Source organism: Puma concolor, chromosome A3, assembly GCF_028749965.1.
Source record: "Puma concolor isolate L17-30 chromosome A3, mPumCon1.1.hap2, whole genome shotgun sequence".
Classification (NCBI taxonomy): domain Eukaryota; kingdom Metazoa; phylum Chordata; class Mammalia; order Carnivora; family Felidae; genus Puma; species Puma concolor.
Window position 1 is genome coordinate 79,489,922 of NC_141669.1, and position 16,046 is coordinate 79,505,967.

The following is a 16,046-nucleotide window of genomic DNA, read 5'->3' on the forward strand; positions in this document are numbered from 1 at the left end:
CTCTAAGGATATGAATCTGTTACATACCACTCTCAAGAGTTTCTTGCAATATTGGGCCTCTCAGTCATGAGGCAGGGCAATTCCCCGAGGAAAGACCATATTAGGTGCTCAGTCATTGTTTCTTTTTAATAAGGAAAATAAAAACAAAGAAGGATAAGAATTCTTGCTGAAAACACTAGCTTCTGTGCTAAGTGCTATGGAGGATACAACGAAAGAAAAGATATTGTCCCGATGCTCAAGATGTTTATAATTTAGTGGGCAAAGTCAGCCTGCACAAGCATAAACAGTAATCCAAGCCTGTGTGCTAACACCATAGGAGAGCTGTAGACCACACGTCTGGGTAGCAGGATGACGGGGGACATGCTGCTGGGTGGTGAGCTGTGTTATAAGCAGCTGCGTACCAAAAATAAGGCATCATGTTTGTGAAGGATTGATTTAAATTAGACTATTCAAGGCTATGCATATTCTAGTTCACCATCACTGGCTGATGCTTCTTTGTGCTCTTTGGAATTGGAGGTTGGGGGACAGGTGGCCAGGAATTGCATATACTGTCAGCCTATCTAATGGGGGTGGTAGTGGTGATGGTGGTGCTGAGAGTGTGCCCTGGCAGCAAAAGGACTGAGAACAGTGGTGTGGCTGATTCCTTCCACAGGGTTGAGAAGGAGCAGGAGGCAGATCACTATTTGCTGGGATGCATGGACCAAGCTTGATGGTGGAGGCTGAACAGTGCCTTGAATGAAGGGTGGGGTGGGTGGAGTGGAGGGCTGTGAGTTTCCTGGTGGTGAAGATAGCAGCGTCCGGGGGCCCAGGGGGGCTGGAGGACAGTGCCCTGACTAGGTGGCAGAGTGTTAGAGGGAGTGTTATGGGGGCCTGGACCTGATTGGACCTGACTGCAATGCAGGGAGCAGGGCCCTCAGCACTGGCAGTGCTCATCCGCCACATTAGGTAAGTGCTTGACAAATATTTGCCAAATGAATAATTAAGGAATTGGACTTCTGTAGGTGAGACATGGAAGATTTGACAGGGAGGTGGTGTTCCCCTGACATATCAAAACATATCTAATCTGGGTCTCATTTCATTTGTTAAACCAGCCAGTCTGAGAAATCAATACCAGGTCCTAATGAAAAACAGCAGCTTAATGTGACATCTCTCCCAGCTGGTGTCAGAATTTTGTGAGCCTTCAAATTGCTACCTCACGACACATGGGAGATATCAGGGGTTGGTGCACGAGAGGGGACACTTGGGTTGGAAGATTTTGTAGGTCGTCTGGATGTCTCTATGAGAAACCATATCCTGCTTCTGTGCACAGCAGACTGTGGCTAGCTTATACCTTGATGATCAAAATCCGTACAGCTTCATCGTGGTTTTGTCGCCTCTGTGGCATCTCAAATTCACAGAGCTCTCTGAATACTGGGATTTCCTGTGCCTTGTCTTCCACCCTCTTCTGTTTTAAGAAGAGGGCTGTCTCCCTTGGCTGCAGCTGTCTGATGTCCCAGCTACATCCCTTAGAAGTGACCCTCATAAAAATGGCAGCCCTTCCTCACTGCCTGTGGAATAATGAAATAAAACCTCTACATTCTAAGGTCTACTTTGTATTGCCCTGCAGCTTTTCTTGTTTTGTTTTCAAAGCAAATCTGGTTAAATGGACAGTTTTATTTTGTTTTCTTATCACCAGTATAGGAATCTGTAACTGCCTAATTATAATGACTAAACCCGTGTAGTGATCATCTCGTTACTGCCTGCACTGGGAGCGTGCTGTCAGTTGCTGCCCCTTAAACACATGTCCTGTTCCTGCGTCATCAAGAGCCACCTCCGTTTCTTTGAATTTTTCCTTTGTTGCTGACCCGTGGTCCACTACCTCTTAAGACATTATTGGCAAATCTGGGGAAAATGGAAAGCCTTGACTCATTTGAACTTCTTGGAGCATTCTGCTGTTTAACCCCTCTGTGCTGCAGCAAGCAACCGGAAGCCAGTTTTGCTTTTACAACAGTCAGAAAGTGCTATGGGCTTAAGGTTTGCATTTGGCAGCAGTTTACGATATTTTTGGAGTTCTACCATGGAGCTGGGTGTACATCACGTGCCATTCCTTGGGCTGTTGATGGCTGCAGAGGCATGGTGGCTATCCATCTCTGTCAGGGCTTGTCACTTGCTTCTTTATGAATATAGCTTTTAATACTCTCTCACTTCGGGAGGGCCAGATCCCTGGTATCCCTTCACTTCTGCCCTGCCCTTCCTGACGACATTTTAAAAGTCAGAAACATTGACTCTGGTCTATCCTGGTAGCTTAAGGTCCATCCTTTTACCCTGGGTGGGGGCAGCCCCAAGACCTGATGGTGGTCTCTCATTTTCCGTGGTTATGGGATCTCAGGCGTCTGTGGGCTATTAGGTAGACAGACTTGGAATCTTAATAGCAGCTCAGGGACGTGGCTGCAGGGACCCTCTATAACCATCCAATCCTTTTCTAGGGCAACTATTCAGGGTGGCTGAATTGGTATAGTCACACCAACTTGGGTTTGACTCCTTCCCTGCTCTGCCGCTTGTTGACAGTGTGACCTTGAACAGTTCATTCTGTCTCAGTTTATATATACTGTAGAAGGAGGACAAGAATAGAATTTGCCTGCAGAGTTGGGGTAAAAAGAGAAAGAGACAATGTTTAGAAAGGCCTGAGCACAATACTGAGCACAATGCAGGTACCCTCAGAGGTATTTATCATTAGAGAATTTGGATGTAGCTTACTTTAATGATAACAGAGTCAGTGTTCTCTGAGCTGACTGTATACTGTCTGAAATTGAGTTGGTTGTTGTTGTTGTTTTTAAGGTTTTTATTGGAGTGGAATTTTTAAAACTAGAAAACATAGCTATTAAATAGTTGTCTGTACAGCCGAATTAGGAACAACCCCAGAATGGCAACTCCCTGGTAATCCTGCAATGCCTTGGGTAGTACCAAGGCAGTGGCTGGGCCCGTGGATGCCATGGAAAATGGGTGGTTCTTTCATGGCCTCTTGGAGTCACTACTGGCCTTGTGTGCATAGCAGGCTCTAGTCAGGAGGTGTGTGGGGATAATCATAGCTTTATACACAGTTGTAAGAAATAATAGAGATAGCCAGGTCCTCTCTATCCAGTTTCCATTTGTGGTAACATCTTGCAAAACTATAGGACATTACCACAACCATCACATTGATATTGATGTTGTCAAGATACCACCACAGATCTGATGATGTCAGATCCCTTATATTGCACTTCTGTGGTCATATCCATTTCCCTCCCACTCCTATACCCTACTTAATGTATGGAAATGACTAATTTGTGAGGGCCTAGATCTTGGTGAAGGCAGAGCCTCTATCCCAGCTTTGGACCTGTTACCTACGGGATAAACTTTTATTGATTAATTGATTGTGAGAATGATATTAGTATCTATATTTAGAAGCCAAATCATTTTGAAAAAATATGCCATATGGCCAAACCTAACCCTTAATTGAGACAGCAGAGATCCAGAAAAGGAGGTCAAAGAATCACTCTTACATTAGGGGAAAATAAAGACTGTGAAGGTGGTTTTCAAAGAAGCAGGAAATCTCAGGGGCGCCTGGGTGGCGCAGTCGGTTAAGCGTCCGACTTCAGCCAGGTCACGATCTCGCGGTCCGTGAGTTCGAGCCCCGCGTCGGGCTCTGGGCTGATGGCTCGGAGCCTGGAGCCTGTTTCCGATTCTGTGTCTCCCTCTCTCTCTGCCCCTCCCCTGTTCATGCTCTGTCTCTCTCTGTCCCAAAAAAAAATGAATAAAAAAAAAAAAAAAAAAAAAAAAAAGAAGCAGGAAATCTCAGCTTAATCAAGAAAGGTTAGGAAGTATTACTTTCCTAAACCATTGAATTTCCCTTCCTCACCTTGGCCTTTATTAGGTGATTTTGAATATTTTTATTCTTTCCCTTATTTGAGTATTATCAGTAATTCATCTTAAAATATTCTGGCTGGTACAGATATTTACAAAGATTTGCTGCATCCCAAAGTCTGCATTTATGTTTCCTTAGCTGACAGCACTTCCTTAGGGATTTCAGTTCTGATTCTCACATTAGGGGAGATGGTGGAATTTGATGTTCAGAAATGTTCTAGATACTTGACTGGTGTATGCCAGGCCTCTAGGACTACTAGAGGGTTCTTGGGCCTGCCATAGCCACCCACTCACTCTGTGTTTCCCTTCCCAGGAGCTGGGGTCAGAGAGGACGTGTTTCTCATCTGGAAGGAGATGGAGGAAGCATGCAGCATTCTGACTCAGATCCAGAGGCTGGTTGCTGAGCCGCCCAAGTCTGACGTGGCCACACTAGACAGTGGTGGGTGCTGTTTATGTTTATAGTGTAAGAGTCATAACTGTTACTAGTTGGGGATGAAGGACTGTTTCCTGAGGATTGCTTCCAGAGTTGTGCTGTGGTTTGTGTGTATGTGTATGTGAGTGTATGTGAATGTGTGTGTGTTAGTGAGATTGTCAAAAAAAACACCAGCTGGACAGGAAAGTGGTAACTTGCAGTTACCAGTATAGAGCCGGGCTTAGTGATGGATACAACATGGACAAGTGGGGATTTGTAGCCAAGGAACAGGGGTTGAGGGGGCAGTGGTGGTTAATGGATGGAAAATTACTAAGAGGAGACATCAGGGGTAAAGGGGAATTCTGGCCAAACCTACCTGACAGGATTCTTCTTGAAGGCAGGCCAGGGTGACCAGCTACCACCTGGGTGTGGTAGGCTATGAGGAATTTGATCATATGTGAAGGGTGGGGAATTCTGGCTGAACTGACTTAACAGGATTGTTGCTAAAATTGGGTGATGCAGAGATGAACACAAAAGTCCGAAGGTGGTGGCTTAGTTGAGAAGAGGATTCAGAGGAACCTGAGTTTGGAGTAAGAAAGTCCTGGTGGAAAATCCCAACTCCATCATTTGGAATTAACCCAAATTAATCTATTTAAGCTTTAGTTTATTCTTCTGTTAAATAATTATAATATTGGTCTTGAAGGATTATTGTAAAGATTGGATAAAGTAATGGATGCTTTGCACCAAGCAGGTATTTGGTAAATGTTAGCTCACTCTTTTCCCTTTCACAGTTGGGGACTTTGTGTACTGATTCTCTTAAGTTAGTAAAGGATTTTCCTCTGTAGGGAACTGGTTTCATTTAGACACTTCTGGTAACAATGGTTGTTAACACTTATAACACATACCTTACGTGGCAAGCACCGTTCTAGGGTCTTCACAGTATTAACTCATTTAACCCTACCTACAATCTTATAAGATAGGTGCTACTATTTTCTCCATTTAGCCCAAGGTTACACAGCTAGAAGCAGTAAAACTAGGATTCAAAACCCAGTTCCTCAGGAACGTACTGATGTCTGGCTTTCACCCTGTACATTCTGACTGAATCCATAAAGTATGTGATCTGGACATTGAGGGGGGTTTTGAAAGCTTCCCAGGTGATCCTAATCACCACAGCAAAGTTTGGGAACCCTTGCCAGGCTGTATTGCCTCCTGGTACCCTGCCTATATTACAGAGGTGTCAATGTGGAAGAAGGGCAAGGAGGCGAGAGCAGCTGGGCAGGGATACAGTTGAAGAAAAGTGGGGAAGCGATACGTGTAGAGGGAGGAAGAGGTTAAAGGCATGGGAGAGCATACCTTGTGTAACCTGATAAATTCCAGGTGACAGTGACTTTTTACTGTGACTGGGTGTCCAGCTATGGGTCTGGGGCAGCACAGCTGCAATGTTTTGCCAGGGCCAGCTCTCCAGGTCCCCAAGCTTATCCAGAGGGGCTGCTCATTGGTAGTGACACCATACTCAGTATCAACCCAAAGAGTCCTCTGTCATCCCAAGAGAATGAAAATGAAGCAGGGGGACCTGAGCTAAAGTCAACATTCACGCCAGGCAAAGATTCTCTGCTCAGGGTTTGGGGGAGTACAGTGGACTGAATTGTTTCTCCCAAAGTTTGTGTGTTGAAACCCTAACCCCCAGTGTAGCTGTATGAGGAGATAGGGTCTTTAAGATAGGTAATTAAGTTTAAATGAGATCATGAGGGTAGGACCCAAATCCAGTCTGACTGATGTCCTTCTAAGAAGAGGAGGAGATGCCAGAGACTTCTCTCTTTCCATGCATGCACAGAGGAAAAGCACAGTACGAAGATGGCCATCTACAAGCCAGAAAGAGATGCTTCATCATAAACCAATCCTGAGGGCACCCTGATCTTTGACTTTCAGGCTCCAGAACTGTGAGAAAATGAATTTATGTTGTTTAAGCCACCCAGACTATGGTATTTTGTTGTGGTAGCACAGACTAATGTAGGGAGTATTTAAGCTTGGGGTAGTTAGTCTTGAGGATTAACAGAAGATTTTTAGGTATTATTCCTAAAGGAAACAAAAGAGATAGTGGCCTTAGTAATTGATAAAGGATAGATTTTCATCCCTTTATTTCAGTCGAATACACACACACACACAGACACACACACGCACACACACCCAAAACTGAAAACTAAAATTACTCCAAGCATACATTTTCAAAGATGCTTCAGGTGTCCCATTTCTAGTTAAAAAGCAAAATTTGGCCACTGTTGGATACCCACTGAGGCTTTTATAACTTTGTTTTGGCCCCAGAGACTACATGTGGAGTGTCTGATCTGTTCCTGTTGCTACCCACAACACAGTGTTATTGAGGCAAAGGAGGGTGTGCTTCATGTGAAGGCACAGCCAGTCCCTAAGTTTGGCTGCCCAGAGCCTGCAAGGCTGAAGGAGTTAGCATAGCCATCTGGAGGGGGAAACGTTAGAATGGAGGAGGCCAGATGGACTACCGTTGCATGTGAAACCTTCATGTGAATTAAACAAAATCTACCTTCCTGGGCTTAGCAGCACCCACATGCCCCCTGGGCTGGATGTACTGGTTCAGGAACCAGCTGGAACCTACAACCATAGGGCAGGAGGGCAATATCTGGCAGGGATGGTTCATAAGCTTGAGGCTTTAGATAAGAAGATGGTGAGGTCAGACACTCTGGCCACTGGTAATTTTGACCTCTTTTACTTACCAAGAGTAGGACATGAGAAATCTCTGGTAGGGAAAACCTGACAAAAATATATGAAGTAATGGTTTTTAGAGATACTGGGCACCAAGCAATGAAGGCCAGTGACCCCTGAGATACAGGGAATATCCAAGGTGAACTCTGCTGTTATCCTAGCTTAATGCTTTGAGAAAGTTTCAGGGCCATGGTGTAGGGAGAAGGATCCTGGGTGGAGCACAGCAAACTTCTGAGTCTGGGAGACAGAGCTAAAAGTCCAGGAAGACCAAGAAATCTAGATTTCATAAGACAAATTACCAGAGAGGAGAGAGGTACAGAGAACTCTGGAAATCTGCAGAGCCCCCCTTGAGAATTTGTGGATGAATTCTTTCATGTGGAGAAATCACCTGAGGCTGGGAAAGATCCAGTGGGAGGAATTCTAGAATAGTCTTGGAGCTCACACAGGAGACCAGTCTTTTCTTTCTAACAGAGCTCACCTTGGATATTCCCTGTATCTCAGGGAACACGTAGATAGAATTTCCAAGGAGAGAAGAGAAAAGGGAACAGAAAAATATTGGAAAAAATAAAGATTAAAAATTTCCCAAGTTTGATGAAAACTATAACACCAAGATCCAAGGAGTTCAATGGATGTCAAGTACAGGAAAATGAGAGGAAGTATGCCAAAAGACATCATAATCAATTTGCTCAAAACCAGTAAGACAGAGGAAATCTTAAAAGCAACTAGAGGAAAAAGAAGAAACATTACATACAAAGGAACAAAGATAACCATGACAGCAGAATTCTTTTTGCAAGTGAAAAGAGTAGAGCAACGTCTTTTTTTCCTTTCAGTACTTTAAATTTTGAATCCAGGATTCTATATTTTGTGACAATAACTTTCAAAAAAACAAAAAGCAAAATACAGATGTTCTTAGACATATGAAAATGAAAGAAGTATTAGCAGTGATCTGCACTTCAGGAAATGTTAGAGGGAATCCTTCAAGCAGGAGGATTATGATACTTTAAAATGGAAAAATGAATGAAAATAATGGAGCTACACAAAGGAATAAAGAACACAGGAAATAACTGCATGGGTAAATATATGATATTTTTCTATTTAAATGTCCAAAAGACAATTCACTGTTTAAACAGAAATAATATCAGTGAGGCCTGTCGCGTATGTATAAGTAAAATGTATGACAACAATGGCATAAAAGCCAGGAGGGGAATAGCAGCATTATTCATTAAGTTCTAAAGATGAAAAACCCAAATGTCCACCAACAGATGACTGGATAAATAAACAGTGCTATGTACATACAGTGGAGTATTATTCAGCCTTTAAAAGAAAGGAAATTCTGATATAGGCTAAAGCAGAAACAAAATGACAAATATGATATGAGTCCACCTATATGATGTGCCTAGAATAGTCAGATTTATAGAGTGATTACCAAGGGTTGAGGGGAATGGGGAATGGAGAGTTATTATTTAATGGGTATAGAGTTTCTGTTTGGGATATTGAAAAAGCTGTGGGTATGGATGGTGGCAGTGGTTGCACAACAATGTGAATATTTAATGCCACTTAATTGCATTCCTGAAGATGGCTAAAATGATAAATTTTATGTTATGTATATTTTACTACAATTAAACAACAACAACAACAAACCAATGCATTGCAAAACAAACAAACAAAAATCCAGGAGGGGAGAAATGGAAGTATGCTATTGTAAGGTTCTTATACTGTGCATGAATACCAGCTGAAGTTAGGGCACAATACATTGAAGATGTTTGCTATATACCTAAAGTAACTACTATTTAAAAACAAGCCAACAAAGGAGATAAAATGGAATTAAAAAATAATCTAAAATCTGTCAGGAGAAAAAGAGAGCAAAGGATAGATAGGGCCAATAGAAAACCAATGGCAAGATGATAGACATAAACTACCATACATATGTCAAAATGTACCCATTTGTACACTTTAAATCTGTATGGTTTATCTTATGTCAGTTATACCTAACACAGCTGTTAATAAAGTAAAAGAGGATGATGTGGATCACTCATGAGGTGCTGAGCTGTTCAGAATGTTGGTGTTAATGTATCTGAGCATTGTGTGTGTGTGTGTGTGTGTGTGTGTGTGTGTGTGTGTGCGCGCGCGCACGCGTGCGTGCCAGCTATGACTCTCAAACAAGAAGATGGCTTTTCTCACAAAACATTCAAGGATTTGTCCCAGTTAGGGAAACTTTACCCTTCTTTGGATGATGCTGCAGCTCAAAACATTTCAGGAACTCCTCATTTGTAATAACCTTCACAGCCATTTTATGACTCACCGGAGATAATAAGTCTAATTGTGTTGTATAATCATACCAAGGTTGGACTCCCAATATTTGGTTGGTTCAAAATATCAAACTTGATGTCAAAAGACATGGAAGAGGATAGAGGCTCATTGAATCCCTTGTAGGCAATTCCAACCCAACCGGGAGCTCTACAGGAGTTTTGAACACTTTTTTTGTTTTTTTTTTAACACATGGTGGGGGGGGGAGGGGTGATGCTTGTTTTTATTGACATTGTATTAAACCACCAGCCAGATGTCTTTCTTGTCATAAGTCATGGTGACATACACAGATTTTGAGTTAGAAAGATGAGTGGGGTAGAGATAAGTTAGCAGTTGACCCTCAGTGAGTCTGGAAAGATAGGCAAGGATCAGATCATGCTGGGTCTGTAGGCCATTGTATGAGATGTCAGTCCTTAATTTAATACCAGTGGGAAGCCACTGGAAAATTTTAAGCAAAGGAATGATAAAATAAGATTTGCATTTAGAAAAAAAATTCACTTGGGCTACTGGGTGGGAAACAGATTAGAAGAGGGAGGGCAAGTGAGGATGAGGGAAAAGAGTTAAGATGTATAAGTGAGAGATGATAAGTTGGCAGATCTGAGGGAGAATTCATATATTGAACTTGGAAGAACTTGGGAGTGAGGAAATTATAGGTGTCAAAGCTAAGCTCCTAGATGGACACCATGCTGGAGGAGAACCAGGTTTGGGGGTAAACATGGTGAGGCTTGTTTGGATTATTAAGACTGAAGCCCTCTGGAGAGACCAAACAGAGAAGGAGGAGAGGCAATTGACTCTATAAGTCTGGATTCAGATAGCTGTGAGTGAAGTGATATATGATAATGGATGGATGAGCAAACATTCTTGGTATAAACACATGGACCCATCAAGTGAGAATGCCATGTTTCTGAATCTTTGATCCCAAGATCTTTGGATTCTGATATATACAGAGAAGAACAAATGTGAGTTCTCTGTTCTGTACCAGTGATATACAATCAATGTAATAGATGAAGACTGTTTTACCAACATGATGACTTGAGATCTGAAGCAAAACAGGCTAATTTACAGAGCCCTTGTACATATTTACTTTCTCAAGAATACATTTCCCTTTTGTTCAAATAGAACTGGCAGGATGAGATCTGGGGCAGAGCACAGCTGGTTTCTTATGTAACCAAAAGCAAATCTAACACTTGTCAAAGTGCTCACACTTCCAGCAAGGCAAAAGAGAAAATAATATTTCTTCCCAGAACTGAATTTTTTTCCAGTATGCTTTTATACCTTTAAAGCTCTTTATAGTCAAATCAATGTTAACAGGGCTGATTATAAGCAGTAAGTGATACTGCTAAAAGGGCCAGGATTTTGTTGAACTCAAACATGCATTTTTTTTAATAGGTAGTAATCCCTGTCTTTTCCAGATTAAAAAAAGAAACAAAAATTTCTGTGTAAGAATATCATGTAATGCCTCCACAAGTTAGAGTTAAAGCTGTTACTGAAAAATTTCTCCCAAAATGTGGGAAAAGAATTAGTTCATTAGAATCCTGTAGATGTGATGCATTAAATTTAGGAAGGATATTGGAATGTAATACAAAGTATGATGAAATGTCAGAGCTAGAATCATGTTATTAAAAAGTGACTATGGTAAATGAAAATGAAAGTTCAACTTACCAATATTTGTAGGATGCAGTGAAAGCAGTGCTTGGAGGGAAATTTATAACATTGACTGCATAAATTAGAAAAGAAGATAGATCTAAAATCTATAAGCTTCCACCTTAGGAAACTAGAAAAAGAGGGACAAACTGAATCCAAAGTACCCAGAAGAAAATAATAATAAAAATTAGAGCAGAAATCAATGAAGTTGAAAATGAGAAATCAATAGAGAAAATCAACAAAATCAAATACTGGTTCTTTGAGAAGACAATAAAATCAATAAGCCTCTAGCCAGGCTAACCAAGAAAAAAAGAAAATACAAATTACTAATATAAAAAATGAAATATGAGGGGCGCCTGGGTGGCGCAGTCGGTTAAGCGTCCGACTTCAGCCAGGTCACAATCTCGCGGTCCGGGAGTTCGAGCCCCGCGTCAGGCTCTGGGCTGATGGCTCAGAGCTTGGAGCCTGTTTCCGATTCTGTGTCTCCCTCTCTCTCTGCCCCTCCCCCGTTCATGCTCTGTCTCTCTCTGTCCCAAAAATAAATAAACGTTGAAAAAAAAATTAAAAAAAAAATGAAATATGAGATCACTAGAGATCCCATAGGTATTAAAAGGATAATAAAGGAATATTATGAAAATTCTGTGCCTACAAATTTGAATGTATCAATTGATAAAATGGGTCAATTTCATGAAAGACACGATCTGTCAGAACTTCCATAAGAAGAAACAGACAATCTGAGTAGGCCTATATCTATTAAAGAAATTAAATAAATAGTTAATAACCTTCCACAACAGAAAGTGCCAGTCTCAGAAAAGGAATCTTGAAAGCAGCTAGACAGAAATGACTCCCTATATGCAAGCAACCCTCAATAAAATGAACAGCTGATTTCTCATCAGACACCATGAAGGTCAGAGGTAGTGAGATGAAATATTTAAAGTGGTGAAGAGGGGCGCCTGGGTGGCTCAGTCAGTTGGGCGTCCGACTTCGGCTCAGATCATGATCTCACGGTCTGTGAGTTCAAGCCCTGCGTCAGGCTCTGTGCTGACAGCTCAGAGCCTGAAGCCTGCTTCGGATTCTGTGTCTCCCTCTCTCTCTTCCCCTCCCCTGCTCATGCTCTGTCTCTCTCTGTCTCAAAAATAAATAAAAACAGGGGCGCCTGGGTGGCGCAGTCGGTTAAGCGTCCGACTTCAGCCAGGTCACGATCTCGCGGTCCGTGAGTTCGAGCCCCGCGTCAGGCTCTGGGCTGATGGCTCGGAGCCTGGAGCCTGTTTCCGATTCTGTGGCTCCCTCTCTCTCTGCCCCTCCCCCGTTCATGCTCTGTCTCTCTGTCCCAAAAAAAATAAATAAATGTTGAAAAAAAAATAATAAATAAAAACATTAAAAAATTTTTTTAAATAAATAAATAAAGTGGTGAAAGAAAAAAGACTGTCAACCAAGAATATTATATCTGGCAAAACTACCCATCAAAAAAGGAGGAGAAAGTAAGACATTCAAGATTAACAAAAATAGGTGTCATTGTTAGCAAACTTGCCCTATGAGAAAAATATTAAAGGAAGTCCTTCAGGATGAAATTAAAGAATATTAGAGAATAACTTGAATCCACATGAAGAAATAAAGAGCACAAATAAAACTAACTATATGGCTTAATATACAAGTATAAATGTAGTTTTTATTATAATTCTTTTTTCCTTCCTATCTGATTTAAAAGACAACTGCATATATCAATACAGGAATGCCTTGGAGACCTTGTCACTTTGGTTCCTGACCACTGTAATAAAGTGAATATCACAACAAATTGAGTTAAACGCATCATTTGGTTTCCCAGGGCATAAAAAAATGATGTTTATACTGTAGTCTGTTAGGTGTGCAATAACATTATGTCTTAAAAAACAGTGTACATACCTTATTTAAAAATTACTTTATTGCTAAAAAATGCTAATCATCATCTGAGCTTTCAGTAAGTCATACTCACTGATCACAGATCACCATACCAACTGTAGTGATAATGAAAAAGTTTAAAATACTACAAGAATTACCAAAATGTGACACAGAGACGTGAAATGAGCAAATGCTGTTGGAAGAATGATACTGATAGATTGGTTTGATGCAAGATAGCCACATACCTTCAAGTTATAAAAAACACAGTATTTGCAAAGTGTGATAAAATGAGGTATTCCTGTAGCAGGGGTGTAGTGTACAACATGATGACTACAGCTAATGCTGCTGTATGCTGTATAGAAAAGTTGTTAAGGGGCACCTGGGTGGCTCAGTCAGTTAAACGTCTGACTTTGGCTCAGGTCATGATCTCACAGTTTGTGAGTTTGAGCCCCCCACGTTGAACTCTATGCTGTCAGCACAGAGCCTGCTTTAGATCCTCTGCTTCCTTCTCACTCTGCCCCTTCCCCCTCTCAAAAATAAATAAACAAGAAAAGAAAAGTTGTTAAGACAGTAAATCATGAGAGTAAATCATGATCACAAGAAGAAAGATTTTTCCTTTTTTTCCTTTTTTATCTTTCTTTTTATTGTATTTATATGAGAAGCTATTAGTTGTATTAATTGAAGCTATTATGGTAATCATTCCACAATATATGTAAATCAAACCATTATGCTGTATTCCTTAAACTTACACAGTGATGTATGTTAATTATTTCTCAATAAGACTGGAAAAATATGAAAAGACAACCCACAGAATGGAAGAAAATATTTGCAAATCATTTATCTGATAAGGACCTAGTATTCAGGAGACATAAAGAACTCTTCCAATTCAACAAGAAAAAAGACCAATAACCCAGATGAAAGATAGACAAAGGATTTGAATAGACATATCCCCAGAGAAGATATACAAATGACCAGGAAGCACATGAAAATATGTTATGAGAGAAATGTAAACAAAAACCGCAGTAAGATAACACTTCACACCCACAAAGATAGCTATAATAAAAGAGAAAGATAATAGCAAGTTGGCAAGATATGGAGAAAATGGAACCCTTATACATTGCTGGTGGGAATGTAAAATGGTACACCCACTTTGAAAAGTCTGGCATTTCTTCAAATGTTAAACATAGAGTTAGCATACACCCCAGCAATTCCAGTCCTAGGTATATGCTCAAGGGAACTGAGAACATATGTTCACAACATTCTTCAGATTAGATTACATGTTAGGCCACAAAACGATTATTAAATTCAAAAAATGTTGAAATCATATCATGTATCTTTTCCAACCACAATGGTATGAAACTAGAAATCAATCTCAAGAGATAAATCTGCAAAAAACACAAATACATGGAGGCTAAACAACATGCTACTAAACAATGAATGGGTCAACCAAGAAATCAAAGGTGAAATAAAAAAATAAACGGAGACAAATGGAAATGAAAATACAGTGATCCAAAGTCTTTGGGATGCAATGAAAGAGGGAAGATTGTAGGAATACATGCATACCTCAAGAAGCAAGAAAAAAATCTCAAATAAACAAGCTAACCATACACTTAAAGAAGCTAGAAAAAGAAGAACAAAGCCCAAGGCCAAGAGAAGGACATAATAGAGATTAAAGCAGAAATAATTGAAATAAAGACTTAATAGAATAGACCAAAGAAACCCAAAGTTGGCTTTTTGAAAAAAATCAAGGGGTCCCTGGGTGGCTCAGTTCGTTAAGCATCCAACTCTTAATTTCAGCTCAGGTCATGATCTCATGATTGTGAGATGGAGCCCCACGTTGGCCCCATGTTCTACTCACGTGCATGTACATTCTCTCTCTCTCAAAAAAAAAAATCAATAAAATTGATAAGCCTTTATCCAAACTCATCAAAAAATGAAGAGGATTCAAATAAATAAAATCAGGAATGAAAGAGAGGAGAAATTATAACCAACACCACAGAAATGTAAATGATTATAAGAGAGTATTATGAAAAATTATATGCCAACAAATTGGGCAACCTAGAAGAAATGGATAAATTCCTAGAAACATATAATCTCCCCAAAACTGAAGCAGGAAAAATAGAAAATTTGAACCGTCCAATTGCCAACAATGAAATTGAACCAGTAATCAAAAAACTCCTAACAGGGATGCCTGGGTGGCTCAGGTGGTTGAACAGCTGACTGTTGATTTTGGCTCAGGTCATGATCTCAACCATTCATAGTTCAGGCTCTGTATCCAGCTCTGTGCTCACAGTGCAGAACCTGCTTCAGATCCTCTGTCTCCCTCTTTCTGCTCCTCCTTCCCCCCCTCCCTCAGCTCAAAGGTAAATAAATATTAAAATTTTTTTTGAAAAATCCAAAACTCTGAACAAACATAAGTCCAGAACCAGATGGTTTCACAGGTGAATTATACCAAACATTTAAATAATAGTTAATATCTTTTCTACTCAAACTCTTCGAAAAAATAGAAGGGGAAGGCAAGTTTCCAAATTCAAGGCCAGCATTACCCTGATACCAAAACCAGATAAAGACATCACAAAGAAAGGAAACTATAGGCCAATAACTCTGATCAACATAGATGCAAAAATCCTCAATCAAATATTAGCAAACTAAATCCAACAACATACGAAAAAAATCATTCACCATGTTCAAGTGGGATTCATTCCAGACAGTGGTTCAATATTCACACATTGATCAATGTAATATATTAACAAAAGAAAGGATAAAAACCATATGATCATCTCAAAAGGTGAGGGAAAAGCATTTGACACAATATAACATCCATTTATAATAAAAAACTTTCAACAAAATAGGTATAGAGGGAATATACCTGAACATAACATAGGGCCATATATGAAAAACAGCTAATATACTCAATGGTGAAAAATTGCGAGCTGGAACAAGACAAAGATGTCCACTCTCACCACTTATTCAACATTTAACATGATACTGGAAGTCCTAGTGACAGCAATCAGACAAGAAAAAGAAAAAAAAAGGCATTCAAATTGGTGAGGAAGAAGTAAAACTTTTACTATTTGCAGATGACATGATACTATATGGAGAAAATCCTAAAGATCCCACCAAAAAACTGCTAGAACTGGTAAATGATTTCAGTAAAGTCACAGGATGCAAAATTAACATACAGAAA

General features: G+C 40.3%; 1 protein-coding gene across 7 annotated transcripts in view; it reads left to right on the top strand.

The window, feature by feature from the left end:
• The window catches only part of VWA3B (von Willebrand factor A domain containing 3B), a 214,686-nt gene that overhangs the window by 69,216 nt on the left and 129,424 nt on the right, over positions 1-16,046 (top strand). For all 7 annotated transcript variants that reach the window (XR_015249270.1, XR_015249267.1, XR_015249268.1 and 4 more), the window contains exon 8: positions 4,196-4,321. Coding sequence is in view for 3 of the 7 variants with exons in the window: in XM_086701270.1 (XP_086557396.1) it covers positions 4,196-4,321 (126 nt within the window). In the remaining 4 variants the exon portion in view is untranslated. The remainder of the gene's footprint in view (positions 1-4,195; positions 4,322-16,046) is intronic.